The sequence below is a fragment of the Perca flavescens genome, chromosome 3 (genome assembly GCF_004354835.1).
Source record: "Perca flavescens isolate YP-PL-M2 chromosome 3, PFLA_1.0, whole genome shotgun sequence".
In the NCBI taxonomy this organism is placed as follows: Eukaryota; Metazoa; Chordata; class Actinopteri; order Perciformes; family Percidae; genus Perca; species Perca flavescens.
The window spans coordinates 30,859,275-30,876,525 of NC_041333.1; the positions used below are offsets into that span (position 1 = coordinate 30,859,275).

Sequence of the window (17,251 nt, forward strand, 5' to 3'; positions counted from 1 at the left end):
TTGTTTTGATTGAACATAAAATAAAAGCATTTTTCTTTTCTCCATAGCAATAACATTATAAAACAACAGGTGCAAAGTTAGTTTGCACCTACGCTGCAAATACTGTAAAGGAGTACAAATCCAATAAAGGTCGACCTCCTTTTGGTTTAGATTTGTGAACATATCCAGAATGACAGTTGCAGTAAAGCACAACTGACCTGTGAAAACTCTATTTCTAATACTGGATAATACCAGAAGGTTATTGTCATCCAGAGGAATGGTTTTGAGCCCAGCACTGCTGCTACAGCTCACACAAACATGTACAAGTGTGGAAACCTTTTTTCCCTCTCTGCTAAAATCCCACACCTTCTATGACATCAGCGTTGTGAAGCCTGGATGGAAGAGGGTGCCAAGATGGCAGGCAGGATTCACAAAAAGGTGAAGGTTGGCCAACAAAACTTCAAAAAGGCAAAAATGGAATATAAAAACCATGGACAACATGTGACAGCCCCATCACTATTGTAGGAATTAAGGATGTTATTAACACATTTTTACTGAACAAATGTGGGTATTTTCATAGCTGGAGATGTCATTTCTCTGAGCCAGCTAGCAGATTAAACTCTCTCTCTACAAGGTAAAGCTCAAATCCATAACACAGTCAGGCTTTCAATGACATAATCTTGTAGCTGCTTCTGGTCTTAAACTTCCAAATGTGAAGGCCTACAATTATCAATCAACTTATCTGTGGACACTCATTGTTCCTTCAGCCGCAAAAAAATATAAAACTATAACTCAGTCAAACCTTTTGATGTGACCTTGATTACTTTATAAACAGTAATATACAGTAAATATACCAATGAAATGAAAATTTTGTCAATGGAATTTCTTCATTAGCAAAATCCCATATATGCAATCAACCTAACAGTGACTTTACTCTCATCAAGTCTTACCTAAACTCTTACCTGCGGACAAACTCCAAAGCTGTGAAAACAAGAGTCTTATGTACTGAATGTCATTTGTAATTTTTGTTTTGTTTTGCTGTACTTATTTCCTTTTACTAGATCAATTACTTGTGTACTACCTCAAGCCTACAAACCCTAGTTACTATTTTTGGAATGGTAACCTGTTGTGAGTTCCATTTCGTAAATGTGTTGTTAAAATTCCAATTGAATTGTTTAAATTTAAAATATAAATGGATTGCAGCAGAACTGAGGGAGGCCTCCTCTCCTGAGAACTTGCTAAGAAGAGGGAGGTCATCCTGGTGAGTTACAAAGAATGTATTTGTCTGATATAATAATGGCAATTAAATGCTTATTTGCTATCTTTACGATTAGAGGAGAGGATCAATGCCATTCTCATGTTTGTTTGGTAAATATGAAGTTGGAGCCGGCAGCCAGTTAGCTTAGCTTAGCCCTGACACCAAGACTGGAAACAGCCTGCCTGGCACTGTCTAAGTGTAACAAAATTGTGCCTAGCCAAGGCATTACGGTAATACGTGTGCTTGAAAGATGCAGGCAGATTCTGTTACCTTTGGACAGAGCTAGGCTAGCTGTTTCCAGTTTTTATGCTGAGCTAAGCTAACATGAAAGTGGTATTCTCATCTAGCTAAAAGTCAGCAAGACGACAAACGTATTTTCCAAAATATCTTTATCTTCTTTTCTCTTAGATGTTGGGTACAGAGTCCAGAACCTATGAAGAGGGCCAAATATCACAGTATGTCTCAAACTGTTGATGTGAACATGGAGCCTCTGAAATGGCCCATAGCTCCAGATGGCTACATCCCCAACTCTGTCATCCGAAACTGGAGGAAGAAGGGAAAGGATCTTAACAAGGTGTACTGTTTGGATGACTTTTATAGTTCTCATCAGGTGAATAAATTCACAGCAAATGATGAGGAACATATGAGCACAAGAGTTTTCTGGATCCCACAAGATGATGAGGAAGAGGAAGAAAAGACAGATGATGTGAAATGGAGAACGGGTGAAAAGGAAGATGAGAAAAATGAGAAAGCCAAGAAGGAAAAAACAAAGGTGAAGGAAAAGGAAAGGGCGGATGAGAAGAAAGAGAAGGAAAAACACAAGATGGAAAGATATATCCTTCTGACGCAGATAAACACTAACACTACTCAGCAGAACCAGCTGAAAACATTTGATGACGGACAAATAAATGTGGAGCCTCAAAGGCAAGAAGTCCACTCAACATTTAATCCAAGAAAGACTGTGAACTTCCTGTAAGTGTTAAAACTGAATGATGGTTTCTAATTATTCAGAACTTCTTATGCAAGTTATAAGTCCTCATAACAACTGTGAAAGTATGTAAAATGTGTATGTTTTTTTCTAGACCAACCAGCTGTCCTGAAAATGGACCTAAACAACCCATCACACCTCCCCTCCAGTCGGATAAACAAAGAACATCCAGTGTAATTCCTAAAGGTACTAGCAAATGTTGTTGATGTGGCATTTGAGATGGTTATTTTTTTGCCTGCAGTAGTGAACATTTATATTTTTCATTTTGGAAAAATGTTTCAATTTCTATAGTTCAAGTTCTAGAGTGGCCGGAGCCTCCATTGGAAAGTCCTGTGGTGTCTGTAGATGCTGTCATCCCGAAGCAAGGTAACTTTCATCAAGACTACATACTGTATATATTCATTCAAAGCATGAAGACGTTGAGCCTCATGCAAGTACGGACAACATGTTTCTTAATTGGGAAATCCAAGTGTTTTGAGAGAACTTATTCAACAGTTTTCCCTCTGGTACGAACAAAATTCATGAGTGGTCCAGACCTGCTGTATGAGTCATTGTTTCGCTTGAGAATGATAAAACCTTAATCTGAATGAAATTGTAGTTTAAATGTGTAACCAAAATTAACTAAAATAAAACAATATAAAAAGATCTAATGTAAAATGAATAATCACTGACCTACTGTAAAATGAGATGTATTGTCACATCCAATTTGGTACAGATTTTCGTGTCTCACACAGGCGAATCAGTACAGTAGCACCATCATCAGGCCAAATTCCTAATTTCTCCAGTGCTGTACTTTGATTTATGACCAAATAGTTACAAAACTAATGACATCCCAAACGGCTACCGTGGTCTTTGTGCAATGCTAGCACTTGGGTCAAAGCAAAGCACAGCCTCACATAATCATTCGCATTTGCGCATTTAAGTGATTTTGCGGAATGGTGGTGACACTTGTACAAGCAAACATCGCAGAAAGAGTAGGTGATGAGATGTACGAGAATACGAAAATGTTCTTGCCTGAGGCCCATTGTTCTTACAGTATTTAAATCGCCACTCTTGAAATTTCACATTCTTTGCGTTACATGTACCTTTCCATACTCCTAGAACACAGAACCTCGTGCATACCACCTACAAAGCCCGAAAACATGACTCCTTATCCCCTGAAGGCTCCTCCTTCAACCCCAGAGGATCATCAACCCCAACTAGACCCTTGGCCTCCTAAATGCTCGCCAATGAAGCGAGAGATAAAGAGAGATAAAGGGTTCCGCCTGTCTTCGACCAAATATAACAACATCAGAGACCAACTACAGGTAACCCTTGATCAAAAAGTCTTGAAGCTTTATAAAAAATTGAAAGCTGGCACCAAGAACTCGTCACGCCTTGGAAAATGCTCCACCATTGCTGAGCACCCAGCTACTTCTAAGGCTATGCAAGCTCGCAAAGGCTTCTGTCCTCCTGTTGATTCTAAGGCTATACACACTCTCCAAGACTTCTGTTCTCCATGGGTAGCACAGTTGGCCGCTAGAGTGCATCCAGTCAAGTCTTCTAATGCCAGACAACTTGCGGCAACCATCCCAGCAACAGGACATCAGAGAGTCGTGCAAAAGATCCAGATGAAAGACACTCTAGAACCAGCATCCTTTCACTTCCACCATGTGATCCCAATGGCCTCCCAACAGAGCTTCTTTACTTTGAATCCATTTGGGACGACCCGTTATGGAAGGCTGCAGTTTTACTGGATAAGGGCACATGATATAGTTGGCTTTGTTCCATCTTTATAGATCGACTTAGCAACTGGCCAGCTCTTGAATTATTTCATAATGAGGTATTTGGCTGAACAATAAAATCATCTGTTGCATTAATATAATAATTTAGGTTCAAACTATGGTAATGGTGATGTTAGTTGGTTAGATCACTTCTTTGGTCCAGACTTACATTTCTCAACAAATTTTGTACAAACATTCATGATCCCAAGAGAATGAACCCTACTAACTTTAGACATACCCTTCCTTTTCCTCTTGACCATGTCACAACTGTCCAGTCACCATCAATTCATGTCATTGGCTCCTAGGCATTGTATCCTAATAATTTTGGTGACACCTAGCGCCACCAGCAGGTTGACATTTGTGGTTGAAATGTCTCAACAACTATCGGATGCTTTGCAATTTGATTCAGACATTTGTGTCCCCCCCTTAATTTTAACAACTTTCTTAATTGCCTGTCGATTCTTTTAGTCGTTAGTTTGTTGTAAGTATGAACTGATATTTTGTGGTGTTAACCAAATGCAACAAGTGTCTGAGCTGTCTGCTGATATATGATTAATAACAATACATAGGACAAAAACATGGACAGATATAACACAGCTTTATTGACATTTGTTTCTTGACATCAGCGGTTTCATTTGACCGATGTTCACATAGCTGGCAAAACAAAAACTCGTAAATATTTTGTCATTAACAGATTAATGTAACAATGGGTATTGTAAAGTACTGTAAAGAATTGTAAATACAGAAACATTCTACGTTAATTCATACAGAAATTAAAGCTGAAAACAAATATGGCTAACATTGCCTCACATTGTCTCAGGAGGTTTAAATTAAGCATAATATTCAATAAAGAGCTATAAAATAAAAAGAAGTACAATATGACATTACGCTAAATGTACAGTTGGTAAACTGAAGCAGAATGAAGGAAGAGAGAAAAACAATATGATAAATATATGCAGAAATGATACATTTACTGAGATGGCACTTTGATAGGAACTAAGGCAAGTCATTAAGGTGAACAAGTTTGGAAATCTGTTGCTTTTAAAAATCTGTTGCTTTTGGAAGCACTTCAGTTTTTGATATGTGGAGTACATCATTTTATATGACAACAGTACAGCAAAAAAAAATGTTCATTCATTTCTTTGTTAATTCCATAAAAACAAACATTTTGAATAGCTGTGGATGAACCATACAGACGTGCATTGCATTCGCAAAAGTATCTATTCTCGTAATAATGACTTAGTCTCATAATTAGGACATAAGGAAAATTATGAGAAACGGTGTAATAATTACAAGAAAAATGTACCGCAAGTATGAGGTCCATATCTCGTAATTCCGAGATACCAATGTCATAATTAGGAGATATGGATGTTGTCATTATGATACTAAGTCAAAATTACAAGTCATAACTACAAGAATAGTTTCCCATGACAAGATCTTCATCTCGTGATTACAAGAAAACTATGTTATAATTCTGAGATGCAGAAGCTAGAATTATGCAATAAGGCATTTCATTTTTGTTTTGTTTGTTGAATGAAACAGTACTTTAGTATAACTACACCACAACATACTATCTGAATGAATGAGACCGTAATGGCCTGTCAGTCAGTGTAATGAGTGCAATACAGCTGTAAAACACTGGTGGTGATGGTTTATAGAAATAATCTGTAATTTTTCTCAGTTTAAGTTAAATAACATTTGTTTGCATCTCTAGCACAACAATAATTCAACCAATAGCCAGTACATGAAAGCCAATGAGTAAGTTTGCTGCTGTGCTCTCTTTTTTTTACATTTTAAGCAATCGATTATACTAATGTATATCCACAACTGTATTTAAAAATCACAAGCTCACAGTTGATGCTTAACGTGATGCTGCAAGCCATTCTGTAGTGATATCGCATTACAGATGCAATATCAGCAAAGCATGAACAGGACAAACTGTTGCTATACAAAAGAATATCTGAGCTGAAAACTAAAAACAGATGCCGGGACTGCTCCAGTGTTAAACAAGTAATCTCCAGTCATGCAGTGGGACTGCATTTCATGTTAGGTTCAGTACAAAGCAGCTGCACCCCACTGGCTGGGCCACAGGTGGGGTAAACAAAAAAAGTCTCCAGATTCTCATCATGTATAATAAATATATTCTCTCTCTGTAACATACTCTTAAAAGCAGTGAACCTCCTCCGTTGAAAATGTTCCATTTCAACACGAGCTGAATGAAGAAGTGAAATTATTTTTCAGGAGGCCAATATGATAAAACACCACTCAATCTGAGACTTACTGTACAGTACACTTTATTATTTCCATGGAAGAGGTCTGATCAAGTACTAGAAGAGAGATTAATAGAGATTATGATTGGCATTTCGTAACTCTTCACACCTCAACAAGACCTATTTCACTGTAGTGTTGGCTGCTCTGAACCACAAAATGTGAAAACATGCTCTGAAACTCATCTTTGGTTCCATCAAAAGTCAGCTTTTCCAAGTGACAATGCAACTAAGAGCTGAGAGAAGAACTCTGGGTTCACCCCTCTTTTTACCTGATTGTGGGGAACAATAATAGAGGCTGATGTTGTGAGGGAAATTTTTTGAGAATGACGAATTTTAGTGGCATCCCATTTACTGATACCTACTATACTGACATGCTATAAAAAAAAAAAATAAATAAAAAAAAATGGTTTCACCATGAGGATATCAGTCAGTGATGGTTTTGTAAGCACTGATGACAATATTTAAAGGCCATTTTGTAACTTTCACTGATAATCTCACTAATCTGTTTCTACCAAACTGAGTTTAGGTCCGAGTAGTGTTTAAAATCCTGAAAAAATGTATCTGCCATTTACTGAGATAACCTGGTGCCACAGTAAGTCACCTTTTATTTATTTTTTTTCTCACGCAACTTTAAATGTGTAACATTAAAGGAATTCAAGTTTTTACTTGACACAAGGCTGTGACTGACTGCACCTGAGGACCTGGTCACCTCCGGAGCCCTGCCCCTGGGCCGGAGGAGGATTATCTGGCGTCGTTGAGTTGCCTGGCCACTGTCAGGATCTCCTTGGCTCCTTTGCTCAGCAGTAAGTTGGCCAGGTCGATCCCCAGTCGCTCAGCCCTGTCCTGGGCTTCACCAGAAATCTTGCCGGCTGTGACTCCCACCCGCTGGAACTGCTCGTCCACCTCCTCTATGCTCTGTCACACAAACACACATTATCAATATGAAGTTTATTTTTTTCTTCTGTTTTTTTTTTTTTATTTCAAACTAAAAATAACAATAAAATATAAAAAACACAAGTGCTTAGCAACACACCAAAAGGAAAACAATATCTATATAGTGTTAGAAACAATAGAGACAAAGACAAAGCTTTTTTTCCCACCCTTCATTCAACTTTAAATAGTTCCTATATGTATTAGATATTTTGTATATGTATGTCATATACCATATATTTTATATTACATATTCATAATAATACATAAAATGTATATAATTTTAACCAACTACTAAACATTTTTTACATTTTGTTACAGTTGGGTATGTAATATTCTTGCTTTGCCAGACCCTCCTCCAAAGCCCGCTAAAGGAGGCTACTCCAACTAGCATTCGGGGATGGGAGGAAAACGTGCTCTGGTTTAATGGCATTTCTTTCAACCAATCAGAATCGTCATGGGCGGTGCTAAACTCTGCACAGAGCCGCTGTAAAATAGTCGTGTGACCGAAAACTCAGATTGGACAGATAGTCTAGCTAGCTGTCACAATTTACCATGCAGAGATCTGAGGAGCAGTCAAGAATAGTCATAAACATAATAGTCATACAGTAATAAATCCACCGAATTTAAAATTCCAACACAAAGAAAGCGGAAGGAAATGGGAAATATATGCATCCGGCGGAATTTCCTGCAGCACCAGATCAATCCTGGGAGTGGAACGCAAAGGATATAGACTATGTTATATGATGGCTGACACAAATATAAAAACACACAACTTCATATTTATTTATTACCATCCAGTCTCTTTGTGAAGTCTGACAAAATGTTGTTGTTTTTTTTTTAAATCCAGGCAATGGTCATCAATGTGACCATGCACTGTACACCCAGCTGTTACCTTATCATTAGCAGCAATGCTAGTCTGCATGGTTTCCTTCAGACTGTCTGATCCGTCCAGGCTGTACACTGCCCCCGTCAGGTAGAGCTGGAATCACATCAAATAGTTTCAACTTCAACCTTCAACATCAGCTGACAACATTATTTTGTCGTGTCACATGTTAAGTTAGGAATGTGTTGCATTTCCCCACTGTGTGGGAGCTGGTCCTGGATTCTACTACATCAGAGTGTAAACTGTACATAGCTCTGTCCTATTGGGTTCGGGGAAGTTTATACATTTAAGGAACGTTTACAGGGTTCTCGTCTACAACGAGTGAGCTGGAAACATTTAAAAGTCAGCAGGAGAAAGCAATTTAAACCAGCTAATGGAGTGAACGTTTAATTAGCTAACTAGCTATAACTGATAAAATTCTGCCAGTTACAATATTGACTGATGCTGGCTAGAAACAACAAGACTGCTTTTGTCTATTTCTGTCTGAAATCAAGGACCCATTTTTTCATAAATGACAAAGAATTGTTGATGATAAATCTGCCTACATTATTAGGTGCTGTGAGAGAGATAGATAGATAGACAGATAGGAAAATGGGAAATTACAGTGCTACAGCAGCAAAATATCAGACACACAGCACACATATAGAACATACATGAAATAATAAATAGGATAGAATACAAAAACAAATAAAAAAAACTGAATATAAAAAATACAAAGTGGAGAATGTACAAACATATTTATAAGTTGGGAATAAAAATGTACAACTACTTACATGTGTGTGTGTGTGTGTGTGTTTCTGCCTCTACCTACCTGGGAGTCCTTCACTTCGGTGTGTACAGCCACCGGAACACTGCACCCACCCTCCTACAAATGACAGTTAAATTGAATACATGGGGCTTTCCATATTCATACAATGTAAAAATAAGTGTGTGTGTGTGTGTGTGTGTGTGTGTGTGTGTGTGTGTGTGTGTGTGTGTGTGTGTACCAGGTGTCTGAGGAAAGCTCTCTCAGCTATGCAGCGTAGCACAGTGTCTGGGTCATGGAGGACAGACACCATCTCCAGGATGTCTGCATCTCTGGCCCGAACCTCCACTGCAAGAGCCCCCTGATAACACAGAACACATATGGATGTAGTGTGGTATTATTAGCTATTATTTAGCCTTCTCTTCCGTGGATTAGTCATATTTCAACCAGCTCACTGTTCTTACCTGTCCAACAGCGTACATACAGTCTTCAGGCCCAAGGATCTACCAGTGGAAAGAATCATACAGTTTGACTGTTAGATGACAAATGATGACTTAGAAAGACTTCACAGAGAGGACTTCAGGTGATCAACTGTACCTGGCTGATCCGGTTATCCCAACCCATTCTCCTGAGGCCGGCAGCAGCCAGGATGATGGCAGCAAAGTCCGCCTTCTCATCCAGCTTCTTCAGACGCGTGTTCAGGTTCCCACGCTAGAGACCTCAGTTTAGGAAAACGCTTCAGACAAACATCCATTATGGCTTGCTAGCACCCTTTACGCTTCTTAAACAGATTGTTTGTTGTGCAGTGACATCTAAATATTCCCCAGCTTATCGTCAGCTATCATTATGTTCTGACTGACAACAATGCTTCCCAAAAAGGATACAATATCTTTGAACTCCAGGTGGGAGAATCTCTTCTTCAGCTGAGCGGCGCGGCGCAGTGAACTGGTGCCAATCACACTACACAAAATGCACAGTAAGAAGAAAGGTTATCCATACTTTTCATATGAGTGAAAAACATAAACAGATAGTTAAATCTACTCCAGAACTGTACCTGTTTTCTGGCAGAGTCTCGAGAGTTTTCCCTGCATGTTTTGGGTGTAAAACAACTGCATCGTGGGGGTTTTCTCTCCTAAAAACAATCGGGTGCAAAGGACAGTGACTGGTTACAGCTCGTCAAATTGTTGATTTAAAGAAGGCCTGAGGGCCCAAACATCGTCAGAATAAATAGAGATATGCATATGGAGCCAGAGTGTGCAACACTTTTTTTCTTATTTACAACCGGTCAAATGACAACCACAACTAGAAAATGCATTTCCTGCAGAAAATGCGTGGGAATGCTGAATAGCTGAATTTCTAAAGCTAAACTTGGTAAATAGCTTAAAAAAAGTTGAAGTGAGAATAGTAGAAAAAGTGGAAATCGTTTTAATAAGTATGAATGTCATTAAAAAGTTAAAAGCTGACGCTAAACTGAACCGTTGGCTTTAAAAGTTGAAAATGACTAAAGATGTAGAACATTGTGAGGTCTGAGTATATTTTCTAACTGATTATGACTCACAAATACAGAAATATGAAACAAATTGTATGAAAAATCTTAAAGCTCAAATGCATTGCACTGAACTGCTGAAACATTTTCAGAGTTGGAAGCTAAACTGCATTACCTAAATAAGTGAAGAGCTTGTTAGAAAAGCTGGAAGCTGAACTGTAATACTGTTAAAGATGAAATGAGTTGTCTGAAAAAGCTGAAAGAAGAAATACTTTGTATTATTATCAGACATATACACTGCATAGAATGAAAAAGCATCAATAGCTGAGATGAGATGTGAAATATATTAGGTGAAAAGAATGGGGCTGAACAAGAAGAAAGAGAGGAAGGAGAGGAGAGGAATAGAGAAGAAAGAAGAGCATGAGAGAAGAGAGGAGATGAGAGAAGAGAGAGGAGAGAAAGAGAATAAAGAGAGAAGGAGAGGAAAAAGAGAGGAAAGATAGAAACATTGAGAAAGAGCAACTTTGACTAAAATTGAATAAAAAGGCTGAAAGTTTAAAGACTTTGTGTTATTATCAGCCATATCCATTGCGTAGAACAAACAAGCATGACCCTAAAGAGCTGAGAGGTGGATATATTGCCTGAAAAGAAACGGGCTATATACATGGATGAAATCACAAATGACCCTGGAGGGAGAGACAGAAGAAGGAAGGGAGAGAGGAAGTGAAAGAAAGGAAGGGAGGGAGAAAGAGAGAGAGAGACAGAGAAGGAGTGATGGAAGGAGAGAGAGAGATTAAGAAGGATGGAGGGAGGGAGAGACAGAGGGAGGCAGAGAAGGAGGGAGGAAGACTGAAGGAAGGAAGGAGGGGAACAGAGGAGGGAGGAAGACAGAGAAAAGAGAAAGAAGGAGGGAGGGAAGCATAGAGAAAGAGAGGGAGACAGGAGGGAGGGAGGGAGACAGACAGACAGAAGTGGAACGCAAATGATATAGCCTGATGATCATAGTTAGTCAAGTTAGTTGACTCCTACAGCAAGCCTGGAGTAATGTCTGTGAAAGGGTTGTCATGGTTACTAAGGGCTGTGGCCATGTTTATAAACATCTCTTTGATCTGATAACGATAGCACCTGCTCTTAATGTCTCCTGTAGCACACCAGGCAATTCAGACACTGAGAGCAAGCTTTCAAACAAAGCCTCGGACTGGCAAAACTATAACTGCTATCAGTAAAATGACGTGATCCTGAGCACCACAAGGCCTTTGTGAACGTATCGGTATAAAATGTATGTTGATAAACTTAGAAATGTGGGCATATCAGCGATTTAGCCCTTGTGTTGACTTCGGGGCAAATTGACCCGTTTTACATTTTTGTTTTATATCAGAAAATATTGGACGTAGAAATAAGCGCTGAACATGTGTAGAAGGAAAATTTTACAATTAAAAACGTTGGAAAAAGCAAAAACAAACTGTGAAAAAAAGGCGTCAAAAACGTCGAAAAAAATAAGTGTTTTTTTCAAGGTTGACTGGAAGGCAACACAAGGGTTAAAAAAGTGGTTTGCTTTGCCTTTCACTGGGAAATATAAAGGATTTTTAACATGAGAGCGGATGGAGAAATATTTTCAACTCTCGTCATTTGGAAGCTCGCTGAGCCAAAAGTATGAGACGTATCGCATAACTGAGCAGATTTTCTGAAACTAGACAAAAATACCTACTTGATGTATAAATTGTGTATGACAAGTAGATATTGTGGGCTTGAGAGCAGTTTATAGACAAGGAACTAAGATAATTTTTTCGAAGCTTCACCCTCTAGCTGTGACATCATCCTCTCTAGCAAGCGCAATACATACTGTTTAATCGATAACATTTCCTGAAATAATCACTAAACTTAAACAGCTTTTTCACAAAAAACTGTGGATAACGGAATAAGAAAAATAAAGAACCGAATAACAATAGTTGGAATGCTGTAGAAGTCGACAGTCGAAGACTAAACCAAGTTAGGTTTTTGTATTTTATAAAAAATATATTTGCAAATATAGGAAGAACATAAATTTCACAAAAGACAGCAGCCCGGTGTGGAAAGGTTTCTTCAAATGAGTGAACAGAAACACTAGGCTTATATGCATCTTCAGAGTGACAACACACACGCACTTCGCTTATTATTATGACGCTACAATTCTTACAGGCAATCTGATACACATGAAGACAATCAAAAAAACACAAGACACATCTCGGAGCCATTTCACCTCCTCCTCCCTGTACGACTTTCACCCCCTCCCCCAGTTACATCTCAACTGGCATGGGAAAACTGAATAAGCAGAGAAAGATAGTTTACTGTGGCCTTGTACCTTTATCAGTTCAGACAAACAGTGCTCACATTATGTTCCTGACTTTGTGATTCTCACTTAGTTAGAATCAGAATCTACATGTGGGAATGAGATCAACTCCCTTTCAGCATTGTAAGAAAAAGCATAAGAATATAAAGGAATCATGCTTAAACGTAATTTATGCCATTACACATGATACAGTGCAAATGTATATAGACATACTGCTTGTGTGAGTGCACCTACTTCAGCACAGCCCCGATGGTGAATCCTGAAGGCAGAGTGGTGGGAAGGTCTTTCAGCGAGTGAACAACCAGATCAACCCTGTGGGACACAGAGGAACAGTCATATATGCTCCACCTATATCTCATGGTATAATACAGCCATTCAGTACTGTGTGTGTGTGTGTGTGTGTGTGTGTGTTTGACATTGTCATAGCAGCTATAGAACAGAGCCACCTGCTACATCTGAGGCTGAGGAAATCAAAGGCTTTCCCTCTGCATGGATTTTAAGTGAAGCATTCAGTGGTTGCTCTTATGGATTTTTTTTCCTAGAGTACGTTGTGGATAGAGGAAATTGACTGAAAACTGAGACTGCGATTTTTCTGCCATAAAAATGCTTTAAATTGATACTTGTTGAGTACTGGCACATAGTATAAGTAACTGATAGCTACAATGCAAAAGTCTTCACAAGTGAAGCCCTGTCAGAGAAGCCCTAACGGTCGGTGTCTTTTGGTGAAACAATGGTGCGAAGCCAGTGTGGTGTCAGCCACAGATGACAGCGGTGACACTCACTCGTTCCTCTCCAGAGCGTTCTCCAACTCTTTGGTGAACAAACTCTTCTCGCCAATCTGCGCTCAAAAGAAGAAGAAACAAACGGTGATTTTCTGTAGCAGATGCGCATTATATTGTACCTCTTTATAAATCATCCGTTTACATATTGAATGTCATCAAGCATTGAATCATACACTAATCCTACAATGAGTCGTGAGTATAAACTGGACCTAAAGAGTGTGTCACAGGTCTGCAATGTACTGTAGGTATATTTAAACAGTGACAGCTTTAAGTCCAGTACCATGCATGTTTGCTTGGATTCATTTGTGTAATAATGATGAATGACTTATAATTATAAATCGTCTACTTGAATTTTCTGCCGTTTGTAGATGTTGGAAGAAGATGCGAACATGCCGGTTTATAACGTAGCCTTTAATTTGTGACAATTAATAAAAAGCCTCACCTTAGATAAAGCTGTGTCAAGAATTTTGTCTCCTGTCGTTGACATGGCAACTGAAAAAGAGAAGATACAAAAATTCAATAATATGATCAATCAGGAAAAACTAGCAAAAACACTAATGCATGACCAGTTTCAGCACAGATGTGAATAAAGCACAGTTTGTACACACCCACACAGTGCTCAGAATCCAGCAGAATAAGTGAAATCATCTGTGCGGGTGGCCCAGGGGTGTGTAGGGCCTTTAACAAGTATTTGGTAAAAAACTAAAATACCTGTGTGAATGCCATGGTGACCATTTGTGCCACAGTCAAATCAGACCTTGGGCTGATTTTACAACAATTTCTGATTTAAAAAGGTGTCTTTATAATAGCGGAATAGAACTTTTATGTATAAATCGTAATATAAATGTTATAATAATTTAACTTGAATTTGCACATTGCCAATTATGGAATAGACATCCATGAAGACGCTGGCTAGTCAGTAAAAAATGTTGCGCCATGGCTACAAAGCCTCTGGAGGACACTCTGGCAGAAAATGAAGCCTGGGAAGATCCTCACCTATTTCCAAGTTGATGTCAGGGTTCAGTTCTTTCAACTTTGCCGCCACGCTGTCAGTCTGGATGCGAGCCAACTGGGACAGAAGAACACACTTTAGGTGGATTGTACTGATAGTTGTATAAAAATGTCAATCCCCCATCCACAGACCCTGTGACCATCAAATCAGTATGACAAACTGGAAGAGGGACAGTTATCTTAAAAAGACATTGTTAAGCCAGAGCTATGTTATCTCAGCAAGAAGAGCTCCAGACATCTTGCTCCGCTGTATCTAAACCAGCATGGAGGAGCCGTGCATCAGATAATACACATTTAACTGACACATTGAGGCTCTGTATAGCTCAGTGTCACATTTAAATTAGAGCCAAAACTTAAATCCAAAAGACAAAAATGTAAAATGGCAATGATGCAAAAGTAACATTCTGTGACATATTAAAAAAGTAAGCAGCAAGCATAATCAAAATGAAACCCATGATTTGATTAATGTAGTACCGTACCTGGCTCTTGCGGGTTCCAATCCGAATGACCCGACACACCTTGCCATTGCCGTCCTGCCAGGACAAAAGAGAAATCAGCTTAAAAAGGGTTTAAACTCACCAAACCTCCAACTACCTTCAAAATATTCTTACTGAGGTCATTCAACCAGCCCTACACATTAACAACCACCTCTATAACTAGTTCAGAAATGTGCGGAAGCACTTTCTCTGCTCGCCTCACCCTCATGTATTTGTAAGGTCCTTGCTCCATAATTCTCGGTCTGCACTGAGCGTGTGCACTGTGGAGGCTATTGTGTCCACTGTGTGGCTGGGACTGCCTGCTGTGTCTTGTAAGGAGCTGTGCTGAGGTCATATAGTATCTAGATACTGAACAGTGGTCTTTTTTACCGGACATCCCCCCCTTCAGGACCTCCACCCCAAGATATCTCTGGTCCCAAAAGATAAGTGTGGCAATTCATTGAGTCCGTTATAAAAAGGCAGGGAGGGGCATTGGAGTAGCTTCTTGTGTATGAGGTGTGGTCGCAGTTTTTTTTTTTTTTTTTTTTTTTTTTATACAGAGCAGTCTGCGGCTAGAAACTTTTCTCCTGTGAAACGCTTTATTTCTAAATGATCTGCCACCAAAAACTGGCTAGCTGTCATAGACTAAGATATAACAATACATGTTAAAAAAAATTTACATTTAAAGCATATTTGTCCCTGCGGTTTCTTTGATGGAAATATACAGAGACCACATTGCATATCAAATAACATATGCAACTGTGTACAAACTAAGCTAGTTTTTAATGTGTCATTTAATGTCATTGGGCACTTATTTTATTATGCCTGGTAAGAGTGGCTGAATGCTTGTGGTTAGCTGATGGTTTAAAGTCCAGGGATCGGTGACAACACTAATGAGAAGAGTCTTTATGAAATGTCAAGAAGTGTCACAGAGAAAAATACCAATATGAAACAACTGATTTAAAAAAAAAAAAAAAAAAGGTATCTTGCTTTCAATGAAATGAACTCCAATTGTACAAGTACACACTTATTCAATAATAGCACTGCATTATAAGAGTAACAGTACATTTAATAATAATGAGTTCATTAGTTTAAGTTTTATTAAATGTTATCACAATTTTAGAAATTGTAAAATGTCTGTTTTTTTTAACTGCAGTACATTTGTTTGACAGCTGTAGTCAAACTTTAGTCAGCTGTAAAATAAACTGCACCTTAAATCAATGACAAGAATAAAATGCTGCTTAAACATAATGCATGAGTATTAATAATCCTATAGTCTTCTATATAATATATATGTTCATATTGGCATCGAGTAAAGTTACTTTTGATACTTTAAGGACATTTTTCTGACAATATTATGAATATAATTTTACTTAAGTAACATTTTGAATGCAGGACTTATACTTGTAATGGAGTATTTTTACAGTTTGGTATAGGTAGTAGTTGACACTCTTCCATATGGTATGTACGAAGTGGAACAAACAGAACTTAATCCTAAATCCTAATTTTTTGTTTTGTTGATTGTATTTAAACTACTACCAAAGAGCAATGCTGCCCATTTCGTAAAACTGGAATTAGGCTATAAATGTAGTTAAAATACGAAAGTTAACTGCCATATGTTTGGAAGTGTCTTGTCTAACATTTTGGGCTGTAAAGTTTAGCAGATGAACAGTTTACCGTTCTGCATTAAAAGTAGTGACAAAAGATGCATACAACATAGTATCGTAGTTTCTGAACATATAGCAAGTTTACTACGTGGTTAAAACGGTATAACTCCAATGTCATCCCTTAAACTTTTCGTTTGCTTTACGAGCGCGTTATCTGTCAAGGTTTGACAGACAGATCATCTCTTATTAATCGTCCAATAGAAAACTGAGCACTGAAACAGACAAAAGGATTAACCAATCATCGCTCTCCAAATGACGGGGCATACGGAAATGGCGCTCTCCATCCACCGCGAGAACTAAACATATGGCACTAAAGGAGCTTCGTGCATGTGCAAACTACCGGGTTAATTTACTTAAAACCTACCGGAGAATTTGCTTCCTCCGACATGTCGATGGTCCGGTTCACTTTGCCGACGTCGCACAGGTAAACAGCGCGCTTTACTTGACACAGAGAGCCTTAAAAACCACGAAATCCTTGAAAACAGTCCAGGGAACTCCTCTCATGCAGCTCCCATAGCTCCTCTAATGAATGAACGCGGAACCAAAGATCCGGTTAGAGGTCGTTTCCTTGTTCCGCCTTTCAGTTTCCTCTTTCGGATGTTACGCAACATAGAGGAGCATTATGTTGAAATAAGAAATAACCTACGGGTATAACGTGTGGGTTGCGGATTGGTTATTTTT

General features: G+C 38.7%; 2 protein-coding genes across 3 annotated transcripts; one reads left to right on the forward strand and one right to left on the reverse strand.

The window, feature by feature from the left end:
* The first annotated feature begins 1,994 nt into the window (after positions 1 to 1,994).
* LOC114550385 (uncharacterized) lies at positions 1,995 to 4,804 on the forward strand. The gene is made up of 4 exons (XM_028571114.1): positions 1,995 to 2,209; positions 2,320 to 2,411; positions 2,517 to 2,591; positions 3,327 to 4,804. Exons 1-4 carry the CDS (start codon positions 2,061 to 2,063, stop codon positions 4,001 to 4,003), a joined length of 993 nt encoding a protein of 330 aa, XP_028426915.1. The 5' UTR covers positions 1,995 to 2,060; the 3' UTR covers positions 4,004 to 4,804.
* LOC114550374 (porphobilinogen deaminase) lies at positions 4,570 to 17,147 on the reverse strand. 2 transcript variants are annotated; one of them, XM_028571102.1, is made up of 14 exons: positions 16,935 to 17,147; positions 14,907 to 14,960; positions 14,413 to 14,485; positions 13,859 to 13,908; positions 13,417 to 13,472; positions 12,869 to 12,946; positions 9,874 to 9,951; positions 9,704 to 9,779; positions 9,417 to 9,530; positions 9,284 to 9,322; positions 9,061 to 9,180; positions 8,886 to 8,939; positions 8,084 to 8,170; positions 4,570 to 7,173 (listed from the first exon to the last, which is right to left on the reverse strand). In XM_028571102.1, the coding sequence occupies exons 1-14, from the start codon at positions 16,956 to 16,958 to the stop codon at positions 7,000 to 7,002; spliced, it is 1,077 nt and encodes a 358-aa protein (XP_028426903.1). In that variant the 5' UTR covers positions 16,959 to 17,147; the 3' UTR covers positions 4,570 to 6,999. The 2 variants fall into 2 exon arrangements, with proteins under 2 accessions (XP_028426903.1, XP_028426895.1); XM_028571094.1 differs by lacking the exon at positions 16,935 to 17,147 and adding an exon at positions 15,127 to 15,277.
* Positions 17,148 to 17,251: the final 104 nt, after the last annotated feature.